Consider the following 21,066-nt stretch of genomic DNA (forward strand, 5'->3'; position numbering starts at 1 on the left):
CCAGAATATGTAACTACCCCATAGAAAGCTGGGGGGTGGAGGGGTTCCTAAGGGTGCCCAGGTCTGTGACAGGGGCCCTGGGGCCCTCACTAAATTGTCCACATCCTTCCCCTAGCCTGTGGCCTGCTACCAGAGACCTCTCAGACGACGGGGGTCCTGTGGCCCTGGCTGGCAGAGGTCCACGTGGCTGATGGCCGAGTGTGCTCGGGGATCCTTGTGGCCCGGGGCTGGGTCCTGGCAGCCACGCACTGTGTCCTCAGGTGAGCCTCGCCCAGCCTCTGGGCAAGAAGGTGGCAGAGGGGTCGTGGTGGCAGAGGGGTCATGAGCTGGGCAGGAGAAAGATGCAGCTCTCTGCTCCCACCAACAGCTGCATACAGCCTCAGAACCCTGAGAGCAGGGGCCGTGGTCCTACCGGGCCACTGTGAGCCGGGCTCAGCTTCCACCATGGCACTGGGTTTGGTTTTGGAGGCAGGAGACTGGAGGGGGCATTAGGAGGGAGTGAAGTCGCTGCAGAGTGTTTTCAACCAGAGGAGAGAGTAAGGAGGACTAATGAAGGCATTGGTGCAGTGACTCCAGACTCCTGCTACCTTTTCCCCTGGGCTGGGAAGGACTTGGCCTGCAGTGACTTGGCCTTGGCTTTCATCTGACAGACCAGGCTCTACAACAGTGCCCTCTGTCCAAGTGTACCTGGGCCGAGCAGGGGCCAGCCCCCTCCCACAAGGCCACCAGCTGTCCCGCTGGGTCATCAGCATCCGCCTACCCAGGCACCTGGGACTCCGGCCCCCTCTGGCCCTGTTGGAGCTGAGCTCCCGCGTGGAGCCCTCCCCATCAGCTCTGCCCATCTGCCTCCAGCCAGGAGGCATTCCTCTGGGGGCCAGCTGCTGGGTGCTGGGCTGGAAGGACCCCCAGGATCGAGGTCAGTGGGGGCGCCTAGGGAACAGAGCCCTGCCTGGGTCCTGGGGAGGGGAGTAGTGCCTGGAAGCCAGACACCTGCAGCTCCCATCATTCCTCTTTCCAGTCCCTGTAGCTGCTGCTGTATCCATCCTGACACCACGACTCTGTCACTGCCTCTATCCGGGCTCTCTGCCTCCCGGGACCCTCTGTGTCCTCTACGCTGAGGGACAGGAGGACACCTGTGAGGTACAGGGTCCTGAGCATCCCAGTCCAGGGAGGGGACAGGCAGTGCTGGGCGGTCAGCCTCTAAAGTGAGACCAGGAGGGCATTTTTTAGTCCTGGGCCCAGTAGAGTCCCAGTGTCAGAGACCCACTGGGCAGTTCTACCCTGTCCTAGCCCGTGGCCGGGAGTGGGCATCGACTCAATGGCAGGAGCTTGGCTTGCGTTTGGGACACGCGTGGCATCATGGGCTATAAGCTGGGTTGGTCAGCGCTTCTCAGAACCGTGCGGCTCTCTACTCTCGCTAGGATCTGCAGGCTCAGAAACCCACAGGGAAGTCCTACTCTGTCCTCTAGGGTCACTGTGAGCTATGAGTCAGAATGGACTCGGTGGCCAGGGATTTGGGGGCTTGGGGACCCCCAACTAGGAAGAAGCAGAGCTTTGTGGCTGAGCCTTGGAGAGAGAGAGAGAGAGAGAGAGAGAGAGAGAAAAGAATCCTTTCCAAATATATGGAAAAGACCAGGTGGGCCTTATAAGGAGATACAGAGGACCAGGACCAAGTGTCACAGATCTCTGGGGCCTGGGCTCTGACTGCAGGTGACCTCGGCGCCCCCGCTCCTGTGCCAGACTGAAGAAGGCTCCTGGGTCCTCCTGGGTATGGCTGTTCGAGGGAGCAGGGAGCTGTTCGCTGCTGTTGCCCCTGAAGAGACCTGGATCGCCCAGACAGTGGGGGAGGCCCACTTCCTGCCCCCAAGTGGTTCCCCCAACTGGCCCTTCGAAGGCAGTGACCTTTGTCCTCCAGACATGGCCGGGGCCTCAGGCTCCCCTCGGGCCTCTCTGCTTTTGCTGCTACTGACCCTGCTGATCCAGAGCTGATTGGCCTGGGTTCCCCGGGGGTTACCTTCCCCTCCTGGCCCATCTCCTTGCCCCCAGCTCAGTCACTGGAATGTCGCCTGACCTGGAGGGTGCCCCACCCACTGAGGCAGCTTCAGATAATTGGACTTTGGTGGCCAGGTATTTGGTCCTAGGAATCCTTGGGGGTGGCAGCAAGAAGAGGGACAATAAAGGTGTAAACACTGACACGTGCTCTGTGGCATCTCTGAGGGCATGCTCAAAAAGCCAGGCAGCCTGTGCTGCGGGGAAGCCCACAGAGCCAAAGGCCAGCCCCTCCCTCCTGGGGCCTCCCTGAGTCAGGCCTTGGGCTGCCAGGAAATATGTCCCTGATAACGTGGCAGCAGTCCCCTCATTCCTGCCCCAGGCGGGGAGGTGGGGCAGCCAGCTGGTGTGTGTCACCTCCTCAGAGGGTCCAGCGTCACAGCCCAGCTTGGCTCCTAAGGTCCTTTCCCCGCCCCCTGAAGAGCAGCAAGGCTAGGGGTTCCAGGAGTCTGGGAATCCAGAATCCAGTGTCGTATTCGGTGTCACCAGGAAGCCCCTCACCCCCCTCCCCCCATACCTATACACCGAGCCCTCAGGGTACACCCTTGTCCCCTGCATACATGTGAAAAGGACCTTCCCCTCCAGGGTCCCCTCTGGTGTTGCTAAGAGTGTACATCCTGCTCCGTGAGGCACTACTTACCTGTGCTCACACACCACACACACATCACACACACATGTGCACATATCACAAACCACACACATATCTCACATATACACACAGCACATACACATACATACCACACAATCATATATAGACACACATGCCACACATGTGCGCACACATATACACATGTGTCACACATATGCACATACATATCCTATAGACACGTCACACATATATACAAGTGCACACTGCACACACATGTCACACATATGCACATACATATCCTATAGACACGTCACACATATATACACACATATCACATACATAATACACATATCCATACATACACCACACTATGCACACACATACAAATATACACATATCGCACACATACACGTATACACACTCATCAACACACCCCCTAAATTCATCAAATATCGCCTGCCAACCGCCGGTCCAATTGGGCCCGATCTTGAGGCCCCAGGGTGCTCCCGAACTGACACTGGCTAGGGGGCCTGGGCGGTGGCACGGGGAAGTGGTAGACCAAAGAAAAGGCCAGCACCATTTCGTCATCTTCTTTCTCAAGATGCGTCCTTGAGGGGCTCCCAGGGGTGCCAGGCAGGGTCCCCCTCCTGTGCGTTCACCCACAGAGCCCCTCCCCACGTGACAGGGCCCGGCGGGGCAGGTGTCTGTCCGGACGATCCCTGGCAGGAAGTACAGTGCAGGCACTCGGGCAACGCTTGTGGCGGGATTGGCACTCAGACACGCTCACCTGGAAGCAGCTGCGGCGGCAGGCGTTACCGGGAACGGCCTTGGCCGGCCCAAGCTGCCCTCGCAGGCTCCCACTCCGATTCTGGCTTTAAGGCAGGTGGGGGGAGCCTTCGTATGACCTTGTTCATGAAGGCTGGGCCAGGTCCTGCATGACTGGTCTGCGACACCGGGAGAGCGGGGGGCACGGCCAGAAGGACCGGGGACAGATGGCGGAAGCCCACCCCATCGGGGTCCCAGCCTGGCCAGAGGGCGAACACTCGGTGGGGGTGGGGGTCCTTGCCACCCAGCGCCGCCCCACCCGACGGACACACCCCGCGCAGGTGAGTGGAGGAGGAAGCTGAGCGGGAGGGCGGGGCCAGGGGCGGGGCGGCCAGGTGGGTACCTTCCCTCCGGAGCCGCCACTTCTGGGAAGTCTGGCTTCCCGGGATCAACTAGGCTCTGGCCGCCCAGCTGGCCAAGGAGACCCGAGGCGTCGCCCTGGGTGCTGGGTCCCTGCCTTCGGAGATAGCCTTGGCCATCCCGCCTCCCTGCCCGCCGGGATTCCGGGAGCCCTTCCCCGTGGGCCCGGCGCCAGGATCCCACCTGCAAAACCAGCCTCAGACCCCACCTCCTTCGCTCGGCTCTCGCTCGGCTGCCGGGGGGTGGGCGTCCTCCAGGGGCCCTTGTCCTGGGCCATGGCCCAGAGGGCAGATCTGGGGCCTGGGCAGCTGAAGACGCTGGCCATTCTGCTCTTGCTGCGATTTTCCCGACCCGCCATGGGTGAGTGACCGTGTCCGCCAGGGTGGGGGAAGGGAGGCATACCTTCTCCCGGGGACCCTTGACTCCTGATCCCCCCCCTCCCCCGCCCCAGGCCTTGACGTCGACCTCCCCCTTTTTCCACCTCGCCCTGGTCTCCTCCGGGGAGAGACAAGGTGGGGCTGGGGGCGCCTGGTGGAGAAGAGAGCAGCGCTGGAGGTTCGGGGGAACTTGGGCGGCCCTGCTTGCCCCTCCCTTCGTTTCTGCCCAGCCAGGCTGGCAGGGGTGGGGGAGGGGCGGCAGAAAGGGGTCCAGATTCTAGCTGGTCTGGCTTGTTGAAGGAGACATCTGATCCTCTGCTATTGTCTTTAAAAAAAAAAAAAACTAAAAAAACCCCAGAAAGCCCCACAGCTGCGGCCCAGTGGGTTCTGACTCATAGTGACCCTATAGGGCAGCACGGAGCTGCTCTCTAGGGACTTGAACACCCACAACCTTCTAAGAGCAGACTGCCACCTCTCTCCTGCCCCACCGCCTTGTAGCTTCAGACCTCCCACCTTACCCCTGAGGGTCGTCATCACCCGCCTTTTGTGGGCCAGGTAGGGAGACGGAGGTGGCACCCCCAAAGACACACCTCACAGTTGACCGGGGACTGAGAGCGAGTTAAGGATGAGTCACAGAGGAGTCCAGAGTCCAAGGGTCCCTTTTCCTCCAAGGGACGCACCCGGGTTCTCAGGCGACACAGGCCGTCAGCCCTGACTTTGCCCGGGCTGTGCCCCTTTGGCCAAGTCTCTTCACCCAAGCTGCAGTTCCTCACCCCTAACATGGGTTATGTCTGCCTCCTGGGGCTGCAGTGAGGCCTCTCGGAGGTCAGGAACGTGAGCTCCTTCCAGACCCCAAACACTCACTCCCCAGTATTTCCATTAGGAGAGAAAAGTCCTCATGGCACAGTGGTTAAGCATTCTGCCGCCAACTGAAAGGTTGGTGGTTCGAATCCATCATCACTCTTCAGAAGAAAGATGGCCCTAGAGGCTTTTGGAGGTCTCCTTTGGTAAGGTCGCTGGGTCTGTGAGTCGGAATCCGTTCGAGGGCAGTAGGCTGGGTTGGGTTGGGTCTGCTCGAGTTGAGGGTGAGGAGGCAGCTGGCTGGGCAGTTTTTCTCTGCTTCTTAGACGGTGACTTTGTGAAGGGCTGGGAGGCGGCACCGTAAGCATGGCTTCGCAGGGTGTGGCCTTGTCCCGGAACCTGCCCCAGAAAGGTCACCTCCCAGGAGCCTGGTTCATCTGAGCCAGAGCATGTGTTCTGAACGCTTTGGTGACTCTGTCTGGGCACTCAGCCCATTCTGGGAGCTGGGCACCTGGAGCTTTGAGGAGGAACTCACGCCAGGAAGTCTGCAGATTGATGTGCTTGAAACGGAGGCAGAGCCACTGAAGCGCTCTTATCAGTCGGGCTGCCATTTGAAGAGAATTTTTCTAAAGCAGAGATCTGCATGAACAAAGGCCCCAGCGCGGCGAATGAGTGTGTAGCCCGGTGTGTGTGACAGGAAATGTCCAGAGCGGTGGCCAGAGTAGACGGCAGTGACGTGGAGGGTTTGAAAGGAAGGGCTCCCGGGGAAGTGGGGAGAGACCTGGCCCCCGGGTCTGTAGGTTCAGAACGTCTTCAAGCATGTGAGGAGTGGGTTGGATGGAGGGGAAGCAGGATGAACCACGTTGTACGGTGGGGACAACAGGCTTCTGCCGCCCGACTTCCCAAGCTCCATGCTGTCAGCAGGGGTGGGACGAAGAGCCTGACCCCCTTTTCCCTTTCTCCTCCGGCAGCCACCTGCGGCGTAGCCCCACAAGCGCGCATCACAGGCGGAAGCAGCTCGGCCCCTGGTCAGTGGCCCTGGCAGGTCAGCATCACCTACAACGGCGTCCACGTGTGTGGTGGTTCTCTTCTGTCCGAGCAGTGGGTGCTGTCTGCTGCTCACTGCTTCCCCAGGTACCAGGTGCGGGGAGAGGGAAAGGGGCATGCCGCTCAGAGGCGGGCTGTGGGAGTCAGGTGTCAATCCAGGCCAGAGGTTGGGGTCCTGGGGTTGGGGCTGAGGTGTCTGAAAGGAGCAGCCAGGAGGTGGAGAGGACAGAGGTCACCAGATCAATGTAGGACCCAGGGATGGTCTATAAAAGGCCATCTGTCTGGGATCAGAGCCTGGGCTTGAGGGGGACCGCCGGGTGCCAGCCTCTGCCCATGTGCCCGCAGAGAGCACTCCAAGGATGACTATGAGGTGAGGCTGGGTGCCCACCAGCTGGACTCCTTCAACCCTGACGCTGTGGTCAGCACCGTGGCCCAGGTCATCACCCACCCCAGCTACCAGCAGGAGGGCTCCGAGGGCGACATCGCGCTCTTCCGCCTCAAAAGGCCCGTTGCCTTCTCCCGCTCCATCCGCCCCATCTGCCTCCCGGCCGCCAACGCCTCCTTCCCCAATGGCCACCATTGTACGGTCACTGGCTGGGGCCACGTGGCTCCCTCAGGTGAGCTGGGGGCACCGGCTGCCTAGAGGCACAGAGGGAGGGTGAGGGGGCCTGACTCAGGACTGGGCCCTGGATAAGCATCTTTTGCCCCGACAGTGAGCCTGACAGCCCCCAGACCTCTGCAGCAGCTGGAGGTGCCTCTCATCAGCCGGGAGACGTGTAACTGTCTGTACAACATCAACTCCAAGCCCGAGGAGCCCCACTTCATCCAGAAGGACATGGTGTGTGCAGGCTACGTGCAAGGGGGCAAGGACGCCTGCCAGGTAAACGGGGCGGCCGGGGTTGGGGGGAAGGGTGAGAAGAGGAGACAAGTACATCTTGGGAGACCAAGGCTGGAGGCCCAGGTCCTGCTTCTGACAGCTGCCATCTGGCTTCTCTCCTCAGGGTGACTCCGGGGGCCCGCTCTCCTGCCCTATGGGGGGCCTCTGGTACCTAGCAGGCATTGTGAGCTGGGGCGACGCCTGTGGGGCCGCCAATAGGCCTGGCGTGTACACGCTGACCTCCAGCTACACCTACTGGATCCAGTACCACGTGTCCGACCTCCCCTCGCATGTGGTACCCCAGACCGAGGAATCCCTGCCTGACGACCACCTCTGCCGGAACCATCACCTTCGGCCCCACAACTCTGCCCCGGGGCCAAGTGGGCTGCGGGGGTCCGCTCGCATGCTGCTGCTGCTGGGCCTGGCCCTGAGCCTCCTCTGCCGGTGGCCATAGCAGAGCTCACTGCCGCCAGTGCTGCTGGGAGCAAGGCCCGCCCCCGACTGACATTATCCAAGGACAGATACCCGTTCCCAGGGGGCCCAACTTGCACCCCTCCTTCCTCTGGGGGCCCCTGCTGGAGGTCAGGGAAGCACCCAATCTTCTGAATTTGCCCTTGGGGCCTACAGCCCAATCTTGGGTTTTCTTGCCTGTGGAAGCCCCGCCCTCCAGCTAGCCGCCCGCCTGTTGGTTGGACTCCTATGGAGCCCCCTGGGATCCTGGGCTGTGAGTATGGGCTCAGGCCCCCCACCTTGCTTCTGGAAGACTGGCCGCTGAAGGCCTGGCTATGGGCCACCACTGGGTCTGTGTGACACTGTCCATCCCTCCGCCAGCTTCCTGCCTTCCTTCGGGGCCCGGGCTGCCTTCTGGGCAGCATGTCCCCCAGGACCAGGGAGCCCCGCCATCTTGCCTGTGGACTGCCGTGCCCCACCCCCACCCTTAAGCCCTAACTCCTGGACTCCGGTGGAATGAGCCCCCTCGGAACTGAGCTGGGCCTTGGACCTGGTGGGGGAGGGGGGGAAGAGCAAGGAGTAAAGTGTCTGAAGCACAACGAGCTTGTGTGTGTGTGTGTGTGTGTGTGTGTGTGTGTGTGTGTGTGTGTGTGTCGGGGGTGGGGGTGGTGCGCATGGCACAAAGACCAGCCTGTGCGTGGCCTCTCCCTCTCCCTCTGCAGTCCAGAGCCACTAAAGAAGTTACTTTATTTAAACAAGGAAACAAACAGGTCTGTACATCCATTTACAAACTGGAGGCGAGAGGGGTGAGCAAGGGGGCTGAGTCCAAGTGCTGGGCCCAGGCCATCACTTCTTGGAGAGTTTTACTTGCTTGTGTTTGGGGGGGGCCCACTTGAGGCAGATAGAGTCCACTGTGGGGAGAAGATGGACAGAGATGGGTTAGACCTCCCGGCCAGGCCACCGCACCACCACCATGCACTTGCACGCACACACACCTGGCTGCACAGCTCTGGTTCCAGGCCAGGTTTCACCTCCTCCAGGTGAGAACAAAAGGGCAGTGAGTCCTGAGGGGGGAGGGGTGGGGAAGCTCAGGAATGAGTGACTTGCCTCAGGCCTGTCCCCAGAACTGGTCTGACGGGTTTGGAGTCATGTGACAGCAAAGTCAGGAGACTCTGACTCCCAGCGGGTTTGATACACACACACACACACACACACACACACACACACCCTGGGCAGCCCCCCACCCACCTGTGATGGGCGGTTTCTTATACTGGGCACTCTTGAGGTGTTCCTCCACCAGCTTGGGTGTGACGCAGATGACGTGCTGGCCCTTCCAGTACTTGACCATGTTGAGGGACTGCAGGGTGCTGATGATGTCATTCTGGGTGATGCTGGTCATCTGGCTGTAGGATGGGGAGAGCAGGGCTGAGCGCGTCCCCCCGGGAGGGGTGACAGGGGGCAAGCACAAGAGGGTGAGGGGATGGGGTCCTAGCACTCGAGGAGCCCTCCCTCACATGGTCAGGGCCCTCACCTCAGGTCCTTGATGGACAGCGTGCCCCGGAAGTCTCGCAGGATCTCCAGCAGCACCCAGGACCAGTAGCTGCGGTAGCTGAGTTTGCCCAGGTCAGAGAGCGGCTTCTCGGGGGAGCCCACCGTGCTCTCCAGTTTAGACAGCTCATAGCCTGGCAGGGTGCAGACAGGAAGCTGCTGAGGACCTTGGCCTGGCCAGGCCCCTAGGGCCACCGCTGTGTGCGCACACACGCAACACACATCCCGACACACTGGGGGCCACTCACTGAAGGCGATGAGAAACTTCCCGTAGCCGCGGCGCTGGTAAGGGGGCAGGGTCAGGATGCAGGCCACGTTGTTGCCATCTGGGGACTCCTTCTCCTGCAGGGGAGAGTGGGGGGAGGGCTCAGGACCTCTGTAGAGGCTCATCTCCTGCCCTCCCCCCAGCTCCCCGCACCCACCGTGTTCACCTTGGAGAAGTAGCCAACAATGTGAGCCCCCTGCCGGTCCACCTCGGTCAGGATGTAAAAGACGAAGGGCTCCACGTCGAAGTACAGCGTCTTGTGGTCCAAGAACAGTTTGGCCAGCAGACACAGGTTCTGGCAGTAAATCTGAGGGACAGGGAGGCGGGGGACAGGCTAGGAGAGCAGACAGGATTGCCCTACCCAGCCCGGCAGGGGCCAGAAGCCTTGAAGGACAACCACCTGGGCTGGGCAGGAGGACAGAAAGCCTGCGAGCCTTTCTCACGTGGGGGCACGACGGTGGCCCTGCAGGCTTAGTGTGGTTACGTTCCACGTGCTGGATTCCGGCAAGTTGCTCTGTGTGTGTCACCTGCTTCGGCTTCCCTGTCGCAGCCTCTCAGCTCAGACCAAGAAACAGGCTGCGGGGACAGGAGTGCCTTGCCCGAGGTTCTGGGCCAAGGCAGGAATTCAAGCCGGCAGAGGGGCCTGCGAAAAGCTGTGTCCCCCACACCTGGCACCAGGCTGAGGCATGACACTGAGGCTTCGGTCACATCCTGACTCCAGGGAACCCCAAGCCCTTTTGGACCGCGTCTCCTTGCTGCAGGCCCGAGACCAGGGGCACTAGGACCTGGAGGGTGGCTTCTAGCACAGATCACCTGGTTATGACACCCTCTCACACCCACTCCCTCATCAGACCCAACCAATGCCAGTCAGGCCCAGCTCCCTTCCGCAGAACCTGACACTCTGGGAAGGGAAGTTTTAGCAGGCGGGTCGAGCAGGACCAGGACCCGCATCTATAGCTGGAGCCCGTTCTGCCCTCTCCCCTGTGTGCATGCGTGCGTGTGGGTACCGGCGGCAGCAGGGAGGACCAGCTTGGGAATTCCCCGTGCTCCAGGCTGACAGGTCACTAGTCACAAGAGCTCGAGTTTACTAAGCGCCTGCTGACGCTGGCACCGGCTCCGCTCTGGCCATATGCTGTCCCACTGGTTGCACCAACAACCCTGAGGTAAACACTGTCCTGACTCCTGTTTGTGGAGGAGGAAACAGGAACGGAACTGTGGGGTCACTTGCCTGCGGGCACCTAGGACCTGATGGGGCAATGGGAAGCCGGTAGCCACGCTTCCTCTTGCACCACACAGCACTTCCCACGGAGAGGGGGACCCTCGGAGGTGAGATGGGCCGGGGAAAGGTCGTACTCATCCGACCCTGCCTCACCGAACCCCCACCCAGGAAGGAAAAGCCCCTCGGTGAGCGGCCTCCAGAAATAAAACACAATAAAAACGGACACAGACAACCCACTGCCAACCCAGCAAACCCAGAGGACGGGGCAGTGCCCCGTGGGGTCTGACACTATGACCTGTGAACGCTGTTTGGGAACAGAAAGCCTGATGGATCCCAACTGCTGACCCTGTGCTTCCTAAGAGACATCTCTCCGGGGGGCTCCAGAGCGACCCTATCAGAAGTCCCGCCCCCAGGCGGCCACCACAGGGCTGTGGGTGGTTCAGGACTAACCACAGATGAGGGCCAGACAAAGGGTAAGGCCGGCCCCTGCCCACTGGCGAGGTGCCCGGTGCCCACCACCCCCTGCTTCCCATGCAGCCCTGGGCGCTGCGCAGGCTCACCTTGTGGTCTTTGCCGTCCACCTCATACACGGAGATGTTACTCTTGCGATAGATCTCCTTCCCTGGGGGCTGCCGCCACTGACACTGGCCCTGGGGGACGGGGCAGAGGGAGAAGGGCGTTAGCCAGAGGCTTGAGATTGCCAGGCTTTCTGAGCAGAAGCCCAGCCTTCCCCTCCTCCCCAACCTGTAGCCTAAGTCTCAGTTTCCCATCCTCAACACCTCACCTGCCTGAGGTGATCCTCCCAATAACCTTCAGAGCTGAATGCCGTTCACCCACAAAGCAGCGGAGGCCTCGTAAGGTGCAGTCCCCCGCAGAGCAGGACAGGCTGTAGAGCCAGCCAGCCGGGCTCGAGCGGACTCCCAGCACGGCCACCAGCGGGCACTCCCAACCACGCCTCAGGTGCCAGGCTTGGGAAATCCTGACCCTGGCATTCAAGAGACCTGCTCCTGCCCCTCTGTCTACTCCTCCAGGCCCCCCACCCCACCCTGGCTCAGGGGCTGTGTGCTCTTCAGTCCAGAGGAGCCCAGCACAGGGCTGGCTTTGGCAACCAGGTGACAAAGAACAGAAACCGGCGGGCAGGGCAGGGATTCCTGACCCCACCCCCATCCCCATTCCTTAGATGAGGAAGGGTCTGGAAAGGGACCTCGGCAAGGCCAGGCAGCGAGCGAACGGCCCGGCAAGGCCTGAAACCCAGGACCCGTGCGCACTGAGCCTCTTGGGGCCGTCTGTGCCTCGGCCTCCTGCCCTGCCCAGCCCTGAGGGCCCCGTCCAGCCTCACCAAGTGGAAGCGGTAACTCTTCTCGTACTTCATGTACTTGAGGCAGTACTCGCAGAGCCAGAGCTTGGGCTGTTTCCCATAGTCCTCAGGGAAAGGGGAGAAGTACCAGGCGTCAATTTCGTAGTTCCCGATGTGGATCTTGTCCACGTACTTCACCTTGGTTATCTGTCAGAGGGGTGGGAGTGGGGCGCAGGGCTGGCTCAGCGGGAGCACAAGGGGAGAGGTCCCCGGGGCGCAGGCCCCTGCCCCTGCTCACCGCCTCATGCTCCTTCTCCAGGGCCGCCGTGGTCGGGTCCATCTCTGCGTAGGTCTGGGGCACGGAGAGAGAAGTGGACAGAGGTGAACCCCAACCCCAGAACCCACAGCGGCCTCCACTGCCAACCAGAGCTCATCCTGTGGATGATTAACAACTGACATTCAAGCAGCTTACTCAGTCGTTGGGCTGCGAGGTACAAGGATGGCAGTTTGAAACCACCAGTCGCCCCGCACGAGAAGGACGGGTTTTCTGCTCCCCCAAGAGCTGCCGACTTGGAAAGTCAGAGGGCCAGCTTGAGTCAGCATGGCTTCGACAGCAGTGACTTTGGTGAGGGCTCACCAAGCACACATCCCAGATACCGCTCACGCCCAAGTTGGGTACCATGGTGAGGAGCAGGCGACTGCGAAGGGCTTCCGCTGAGTAATGGGACCCAGCTGGGCTCTTGGTGTAAGCTACAGACGAAACCACGGGCCTTCCCTGACTGCCCATCGCAGGCCTTGGCCTGGAACAGGTCCACTAGCTACCTGCGCAGAGGTCTTTCCCCCGATACAACAGCCTCCAGGTGTCCTGAAAGGAATTCTCTTCTCTCCTCCTGGAGCCCCCACCGCCCCCGAGCTACCACCCTCTCCTCAACCACCCAGGAGCAGTAACCGGGCTTGGTTTTAAATGCTGCTGCTTCTTGGCCTGATGTGCGATTAGTGGCCATACTGCCCTGTCCACCTCCCTGGCACCTTTGGACTTGGGTCTCCGCTTCCCTGTGCCGTCCCCACAGCCACTGCCACCATGCTGGGCTGGGACAATGAACGAGGCCACCTCAGAGCCCCTGCCTCCCATGAGCCCTCACACTTCCTCTGTGGCCCTGGTGTTTGTGCCTTGAATGCCCCGCCCACCCTACCAAAGTGCTTGCTCAGCAGGGCACAGAGCATGAGGCCGGAGGGCCTGGGATGAAGCAGGGGAAGCAGGGTTTGCTCTCCGTCACTGCTTTATCCAGAATGGACACCCTCCTTCCCAAGCTGGGAGTGCAGTGGCCAATGACGTCCAAGACCAAACGAGCTGCTTCTTCATAGTCACTCCTGTGCACTTCCATGAGACGTAAGAGAACCTCCTCTTTTGCTTCACACTGCACAGATCAGCCCGCAAACCACCACCCCCCACCCCCACCCCCCGGTCGGTGACCTGACACCTTTTAAAGCTCCTCGCCAGGGTCCCCCCGCCTCTCCAATCCAACTCCTTAGGGAGCAGTAGGCCAGCTCGTGACAACTATGGGAGAAACAGACACAACTTCCTGGGGAAGGGGAGCCCGAGGCCGAAGACTGGGATGGAGGGCACCTGCTCCCATCTCACGGCTGAACAGCAGAGGAGTGGAAGGAGCAGCGATTTGCCCTTGGAAGCACCGTGCCAGCCTGGCCTCATCTAACCCCTGGGGCAATCCTGAGACACAGCATCCTTATTCCCTTTGACGGGAAGGCAGCCGGCAGGAAGAAGTGAGGGCACTTGCTCTGGGGGATAATCAGCTGCCATTTAATCCAAGTAGCAAGCACTCTCTAGGCATGATTTCATTTTGTCCTTGCAGGGAGACTGAGCCGAGAGTTCTCACTACCGAGTTCTCACTACCCTCGTTGGACAAAAGAGGAAACGGGGACACCAAAAGGTGAGGTCACAGAACTCGTCACCAGCAGAGTTGGGTCTGGGCCACTAGTCTGTCCAAACTTGAACGTGACCACTGCCGAGTGAGGGAAGATTTCCCTCCTCCTCCCCGTCCCACGCCTCCTTAAAACGTGCTGCACACAGCACTCGCCTGCAGATGCATCAAGAATTACACCAGTCTCCTCTGACTCTTAGCAACCCTACAGGACAGGGCAGAGCTTCTCCGTGGGTTTCCGAGGCTGTTACTTCTTTAGGGGAGTAGAAAGCCTCATCTTTCTCCCCAGAAGAGGCTGGTGGTTTCGAACTGCTGACCCTGCGGTGAGCAGCCCGATGCATTACTCGGACGCCATCAGGGCTCCTCACACAAAAACACCTCTTTGTCTGATGTGCTGCAACGTATTCTGAAGGAGACTAACGTTGCTATTTAGAATGAATGGGATTAAACACTGGTCCGCACCATTCAAGGGCAGCGGAGAGGTGGGTCTCTGCGACCCGATGCTCCTGGCTGAGCAACTACCAAGTCCATGGATCTGTGCTGTCCAGCTGGGGAGCTCACATTTAAATGAGGATGCGGTGCAACTTAATTCCCAGTCATGTGAAGGTGCTCACCAGTGGCATGTGGCCAGTGGGTTCCTGACCAGATAGCACATACACAGAGAGTCCAACGGGAGAGGGACGCCCTAGTTCACAGCATTTCAGCAGCTGGTTTGTCAACACAAGCCGCAGGCAGTGCATTTGGCAATGCCCAACCAGCTGACGTGTGTGTATGTGTGCTTTCACAGAAAAGTAAAGCTTCCCCAAACACTGCTTACCTTTGAAAGGAATGCTTGTTCTTACCTAACCCTCTCTCCCCTCTATGTAAAACTGAAGCTGCTTTGTGCCATCGGCCCACGGGCTGTGTTTCAGAGTGTGAGAAAACGGGGCGGCAAAGCACACAGCAAGTGCTCAGAGGACAAAACGGCTACGCTGCTTGACTCTCGTGTCTGAAGGCCTGCAGAGCTGGAGAAACCCTCTTCTGGTGTGAACACCCTGTTACGCAGATCAGGAGCCCCGGTGGCGTGGTGGATATGAGATGGGCTACTACCTGAAAGGTCAGCAGTTCAAAAGCACCAAAACTGCTCCTTGGAAGAAAGAAGAGACTTTCTGCTCCCACAAAGAGCTACAGTCTTGGAAACCCACAGAAGCAGTTCTACCCCGTCCTATAGGGTCACTATGGGATTATGCAGAACAAGAGAGGGAGGGAGGAAGGGAGTAACCTGCTGAGGTACAAAGAACCCAGGTTTTGGAGGCAAGAGGCCTTGGGTTTCTAGAACGTGTCAGTAATGGTTCGGGGCTGGGCTCTGAAGTTGGACAGCCAGAGTGGGATCTAATTTCCAACTGGGGAACCTGACTTAACTGGCCTTCCCTTGTAAACCGGGACAGCCATCATAATGCTGTACCTCACAGGGCTGCAGTGAGACGTCAGCAGCCTCACGTATGCAAGACACGTACCAACTACTTGGCTCACAGACCAATAAATATGCAGCAGCATCAGTCCATTTCCACCTCATCAACCAACGGTGTGACCTTGGGCCCATTACTTAACCTTTCTAAGCTTGCTTCCTCACGAACCAAGAGAGGTGATTATCCCTGTGGCACTGAATTGTTGTGGCGGAGGGAGGAGCTTCAGGTACGCAGAACACAGGATGTTCAGTAATAGCCAGTGCCTGATGAGCAGTCATGTTGGACCCTCCCCTTTGGACTTCCAGTCTGCTTGCCTGAGGGGGCAAAGCCAATGGGAGATAAGAGGCAGGAAGCCCGAGTTTCAGTCTCACGGTGGCACTGCCATGCAGTGAGACTACCCACGGCCAAGCCGTTGCCCTAAGCCTCAGTTTTCTCATCAGTGAGGAGTCCAGGCAGGAAGTAGCCCTGACAGACTAGGAGGGTGCAGAAATGAGTGACTGAAGTCCAGCCCCGGACGCCCCGGGAACCCCGACCTTCTGCACGTGGTTGATCTCATCATGCTTGCGCTTCTGGTTGCGGGTGATCTTGCGTTCGGGCTGCTCAGCCAGCTCACTGAGGTACTTCTCGGAGTTCTTCTGCACGGCGTCCTTCACTGTCTTGGTCAGTGCCAGCCGGTTCTTGTCGACCCATTCATCCAGTCGCCGGTTAACTGTGGGGAGGGGGCTGTGAGAGCTCGGCCTTGCTCGGGGGGTCCCCCCCTCCCCCATCTCCTCCCCCCAGGCCCTGCGTGCCCCAAGCACTCACAGCCCACATAGTGCACATAGAATTCCTCTCGGCCCTCCTGGTCATTGACTCGAGACTGGATCACTTCCGCGGAATCTGCAAGGAAAAAGGATCAGGCCATTGGGAAGGAAAGGCAGGGCTGAGATGAGAGGGAGCCTGCACACAGAGAGGCAGTTTCCAGGGCCATGCATGGCCTGCCTCCCCATCCGTACAGGTCTAGACAAAAGCCCTCCAGCCCCAGGAGGGGGGTCAGGCTGGGGCTGCAACACTGAGCTGAGCTTAATGCGGGCTCTCATTTCCTTGCTCATTTTACTGCACCAGGGGATGTCTAAGAGTTTCTAGAAATGTCCCATGACTTTTTCACTCCACTTCCCCCTGAGCTGTTTGAAGGCCCTTCGTCTAGACGGGGTTACTGTTGTTAGGGGTCGAGAAGGCTGGCTAGTCCATCCGGCCTCCTCCATGTCCCAGATCTGGTTACTTCACTCTCGGGCCTGTTTCATCGTCAGTAAGAGAGATGAAATCATGGCCATTTCAGAGGGTGACTTAATACCTATAGAGCAGGGGTCCTCAAACTACAGCCCGCGGGCCACATGCGGCCCACCGAGGACATTTATCTGGCCCACTGGGTGTTTTTGCCCCATTTGTTTTTCTACTTTAAAATAAGATATGTGCTGTTGCATAGGAATTTGTTCATAGTTTTTTTTTTAACTATACTCCAGCCCTCCAATGGGTCTGAGGGACAGTGAACTGGCTCCCGTTTTAAAAAGTTTGAGGACCCCTGCTGTGGAATTTAGCTGGGACCTGACAGCAAGCAAACCATCAAGAAATAAAGGACCCCCGCCTGTCTGCCCTATGCTGGTTGCTGGGTGCAGAGAATGCACCAACCTGCTCCTAGCCCCAACCTGCTAAAACAGCGGTTCTCAACCTGTGGGTCTCAACCATTTTGGGGGTCAAAGGACCCTTTCACAGGGGTCTCAGAACACATGTTTCCAATGGTCTTAGGAACCGAGACATTGCTCCTTTATCCGTCTCCAGGCGGGTCTACCCACATGCAGAGACGCCCACATACGTCTACCCATCATGATGATATCATCACACCAACCCCATCACATACACCAGGAACAAATACAGGTGTGACAGGGTTGGTGCCATAATGTCCTTATGCGGACCAGTCACACATGTGTAGAGAGCAGCTAATATGTAGAAAGCAGCTGCTGTGTTGAAAGCAGAAGTACTGGAGGTAAAATGACACTTCCAGAATTATAATTACTGGGTAAATGTAAAATCATCAACTATTGCACACACACAAAATATTTGTACCATGGGAACTTAATCTGGGCGCTGATTGGTCTTTTTATATTCAGCTGTGGTTATGTTCAATTGGTAACAACGAAAACACATCCTATCAGATATTTACATGATGATTCATAACAGTAGCAAAATGACAGCTATGAAGTAGCAACGAAAACAATGCTAACGTTGGGGGTCACCACAACATGAGGAACTGTATGAAAGGGTCGCTGCACTAGGAAGGTTGCCCTAGAAGCTCCCGCTGTGACAGGGAGAGACACAGGTAATTAAGGAAGAATGCCACCTGTACCATGCTAAGGTATGAAGAAAATGTGGTGAGGCATGCCGATATGGCCCAGTCACTTTGCCTGAGGGGGCTCGGGAATGGCACCACAGAAGATGTGACATTAAAAATGAGTGTAGCTGGTCGGGTGACCAGGAGAAAGGGAAAAGGGACATTCCAAGCAGAGGATACAGCGGGTCGGGCTTTGGCCTTTGTTGTTTGTTTGGGGGTTTTGGGGGGGTGGGGTGGGTAGGGAAGGCTAGAAACCCCAGGGCAGGTCACATACATTAACACTAAAGTGTTTGGGGATTATTTAAAAGGAACGCGCTTGGGGTTTGTAGAAGGTGGGTTATGGAGAAGACGCGGTGACCAGAGGCTGAGGAAGCAGCGGGGTCGCCAATAACTGGGCACGAGGGTGAGCCGGGAGCCCTACACGCAGTACGAGGAACCTGGTGATCCCCAGGGGCAGGGTCCCCGGAACTTGGCGCGCTCCGTCCGCAGGTAGCACGGCCCAAGACTCCCCGCCCCCAGCGCTCGGCCCCGCCCCCAAGCCCCGCCCCCCGCTCTTTAAACCCGGGCCCCCGCCCTCACGCCAGGTGCTGTCCGGCCGCCGGCACAGGTAGGTTTCTCCGATCTCCACGGTGACTTCCGGCTCGCCGCGCGCGGGGGTCGGGGGAGAGACACGGCCCGGGGACGGGGCGGCGCCCTCCACCGCCACACTGTCCCCGGGCCCGGGGTCACCCTCCCCTACCACCCCAGCAGTCGCCGCCACAACCGCCGCGGCCGCACCGGGTGCCGCCATGGCCGGAAAGGAAGTGACGTCAGAAGGCAGCGCCGGCGCGGCCTTTTAGTTCCGGGTCGGGCGGGGCGGGGCCGAGGCTGCGGGCTCTGTGAGGTGGCGGGAGCCTATTGGCCGCGGCACCCGGCCAGGCTTGACGTTGACTGCGGGAGGGGCCTGTTCGGTGTTTGCCGTCCGTACGTAAACATGGCTGCGCCCCCGTGCGAACGCGGGGAGCCGCGCCTCCCGCGCGTCTTCAGTCTTCTGAGGACCTCGGTGCCTGAAGGAGCGAAGTTTGCCCACTCTCAGGACTGCCGCTCCCGCTCCTCTCTGGGCTGGGGCCTCCTGAGCCTGGAACCAACGCCCCGTCCCTCCCTCCCTCCCTCCCGCGGTGCACACCTCCCCCAGCCCAAGACTGGTCACCCTTGTTTGGAAGAACCCAGATTTTTGCTTTGCAAGGACTAAAAGCATAGTTGGGGCGGGGGAGGAGGCAGGAAGGGCAGAGGGTGCCCTGCAGGAACTGGTAAGTCACCCTCCAAATAAAGCCTTCCTAAATAAAGCATGGCTCGCTCAAACTCAAAACTGACTGCCATCGAGCCGGCTCCAACTCCACTCTCTGTGACTGGGTAGAACTGCCCCCGGGAGCTTCCTGGGCTGTAACTCGGTACAAAGAAAGGTGTGGGGGGCCCCCAAACCAGACGTCTCCCAGACTAAAACAGGCCAGAAGGCTTGAGACCAGAATCCTGAACTCTCACCTTGTGAGAGTTGTGTGCTGGGTGGCTGTGGGCGGGTGGTGTCCTATCGCCTCCACTGTGTAGGAGTGTCATCCTCTTGAACAGCCACATGTGTTCACATGGGAACAGGGTACACCAGCGTCTGCTGGGGTGTCTCTGACTCAGGGCTACCCACTCTGTGGGGTTTTCACGCTGGTTGTTCAGAATTCCGTTGCCAGGCCGTTCTCCCGAGGGCCTCGGGGTAGGTGCTTCATCAACTTTACCTTTGACAGTTCCCCGAGCCAGCTTTGATGTAGGACCCCGTTACTGGACTGAGAAATCAGAGGTAGGGGGGTGGCATGCCCAAAGCCTGGTGATATGACTGCAGCCTACTGATGCAGAAATGGCAGCTTAGGAGAACCAAAATAGGCAAGAGAAGGATGAAAATTCTTAAGTGATTGTCCATACCCCGCCCAATCTCCAGGTTTGTTATTTCACCCAGCCTGGGTCTCTGATACACTTTTGTCTAAGCCGAAGACATTTGGGCCCCAATATTACCCTATTCAAAGATTAGACCATAGCTTCTTAAAATGTGGGTCTTGACCCCTTAATGGGTCATGTCACTGAATTGGGGGGATGGGGAGGAGGTTTGTAAAAATTTTAGCAACAGTCAAGTGTTGCTGAAGGTGCCATGCACATAAAGTAATTCAAAGCCAAGCACATAAATGAATCCAGAGTGTTTCTGGCAGGGCATGCCCGTGCTGCCCATTTCTCCTGCGAAAGGAGAGCCAGGGTGGATCAAGTTAAAGCCGCCCGCCCTGGACTGAACTAGGCTTTACACATCCCAGATCAGGGTCACTGCTTCCACCTCATTCTCCAGTCCACCAGTGATGCTCGGATAGCCCGACTGCCCCTCCTGGGACTCCGTGGACGCTTGCCCCACAGCCCCCGGGATCCCTTTTCTTTGTCTCTGTTCCCTCAGTTCCCCTTCTCTGTGCTTTCAAAGACTAGTACCTGCGGAATGTCTTTGGCTAAGAGCCCTTCTGCCTGGAAATGCCAGAGGTAAGTTTCAACCAGGCTACTTACATGTCTACTTACCCCTCCCCTCCCCTCCCCAAGACAGCTGTTCATTGGTGCTGATGAGCTCAGCACTCGCCCCCCCAACTCCGAAGCATTAACTTACTGGCCCTGAACTTTCACTCGATCCTTGCCCTGCTTGGCTTCCCTCCCCGCCAGACTCCCATGCGATCTGGGTCTTCCTTGAGAGCATGCTCTGTAACCGCTCACTAGAACAGGAATCATTTGTTTATAGGGAATCCCACCAGAGATGCCCTTTGTAGCTTAAGACCTGTTCATGGGCCCTCGCTGCTTCCACCAAGACCAAGCTTCTCAGCTGCAGTCAACACCCACCACGCTCTGACTGCTGCCCGTTTCTCCAACCCCTGTGCTGTAGACGCAAGTTCCGTGGTTGCCAGCGAACCACAGGGCTTCCCACCACCTGCCTTTGGCCCTAAGTTATAGTTCCTCGCCCCTTCAACTTAGCATCCTGAAGGGTAGGAAATAGTATGGGCCCACAGCCAGCTTCAGGAAGGCAGCTAACAGTGCAGAGACACAAATGCAAAGAGAGACCAAAGAAAGACTTCTCCCTGACCCAACCAGACAAGCCGCCCAGCCTGCTTTCTTCTTGGCAAGATGGGCAAGCAGGTCCCACCTGAACAGCTCCTGGAAATTTCCGTTTCACGTGTCCCTCCACCAAGTGTCACCCTGAGCCTGTCTGCTCTCTTGGGCCCTTTCGTCCAGCTCCTAAGCCCCCTCCTCGGGGCCCTTTCACCCAGCTCCTAAGCCCCCTCCTCGGGCCCCTAGTCCTTGTTGGGACCTGCCAGGAAACCTCCTCGCCTGTCCCCTTCCTTGGCGGGGGCAGGCACAGATGGAGGGCAGTATTTTTAACTTTGCTCCAGCTCCGGAGTCAGGTGTCTCAGGAGGCTGCCCAGTCTGTGACCTTCACCTCCAGCTCGAGAACAGACCTGGAGCTGGGCCAGCCTGGGTCCCAGAAGCACAATCTATCAAAGAAAGGCCCTACCTGTGGGGGCCATGCCCACCTGCATCGGCTCACCTGAGCCAGAGGCC

The 21,066-nt window shown here is 58.8% G+C and overlaps 3 protein-coding genes across 5 annotated transcripts in view; 2 read left to right on the forward strand and 1 right to left on the reverse strand.

The window, feature by feature from the left end:
- PRSS36 (serine protease 36) overlaps window positions 1-2,193 on the forward strand; it is a 12,997-nt gene extending 10,804 nt beyond the window's left edge. Inside the window, exons 8-11 of the mRNA XM_004706013.2 lie at window positions 116-260; window positions 651-916; window positions 1,019-1,140; window positions 1,711-2,193. Of these exons, the coding sequence (XP_004706070.1) occupies window positions 116-260; window positions 651-916; window positions 1,019-1,140; window positions 1,711-1,989 (812 nt within the window). The 3' untranslated portion in view covers window positions 1,990-2,193. The remainder of the gene's footprint in view (window positions 1-115; window positions 261-650; window positions 917-1,018; window positions 1,141-1,710) is intronic.
- Window positions 2,194-3,860: 1,667 nt separating this feature from the next.
- On the forward strand, window positions 3,861-7,974 carry PRSS8 (serine protease 8). Of its 2 annotated transcripts, none has more exons than XM_045285932.1 (5): window positions 3,861-4,183; window positions 5,973-6,135; window positions 6,373-6,665; window positions 6,762-6,928; window positions 7,050-7,974. In XM_045285932.1, the coding sequence occupies exons 1-5, from the start codon at window positions 4,099-4,101 to the stop codon at window positions 7,377-7,379; spliced, it is 1,038 nt and encodes a 345-aa protein (XP_045141867.1). In that variant the 5' UTR covers window positions 3,861-4,098; the 3' UTR covers window positions 7,380-7,974. The 2 variants fall into 2 exon arrangements, with proteins under 2 accessions (XP_045141867.1, XP_045141868.1); XM_045285933.1 differs by having other exon boundaries at window positions 6,394-6,665.
- Window positions 7,975-8,103: 129 nt separating this feature from the next.
- Window positions 8,104-18,265, reverse strand: KAT8 (lysine acetyltransferase 8). 2 transcript variants are annotated; one of them, XM_004705641.3, is made up of 11 exons: window positions 18,040-18,265; window positions 15,897-15,971; window positions 15,626-15,801; window positions 12,003-12,056; window positions 11,747-11,911; window positions 10,968-11,057; window positions 9,355-9,495; window positions 9,172-9,265; window positions 8,907-9,057; window positions 8,624-8,778; window positions 8,104-8,286 (listed from the first exon to the last, which is right to left on the reverse strand). In XM_004705641.3, the coding sequence occupies exons 1-11, from the start codon at window positions 18,248-18,250 to the stop codon at window positions 8,222-8,224; spliced, it is 1,377 nt and encodes a 458-aa protein (XP_004705698.1). In that variant the 5' UTR covers window positions 18,251-18,265; the 3' UTR covers window positions 8,104-8,221. The 2 variants fall into 2 exon arrangements, with proteins under 2 accessions (XP_004705698.1, XP_045140045.1); XM_045284110.1 differs by having other exon boundaries at window positions 9,346-9,495.
- Between the last annotated feature and the right edge of the window lie 2,801 nt (window positions 18,266-21,066).

This window comes from Echinops telfairi, unplaced genomic scaffold, assembly GCF_000313985.2.
Source record: "Echinops telfairi isolate 266 unplaced genomic scaffold, ASM31398v2 ScPeMD7_5;HRSCAF=22, whole genome shotgun sequence".
NCBI classification, from domain to species: Eukaryota; Metazoa; Chordata; class Mammalia; order Afrosoricida; family Tenrecidae; genus Echinops; species Echinops telfairi.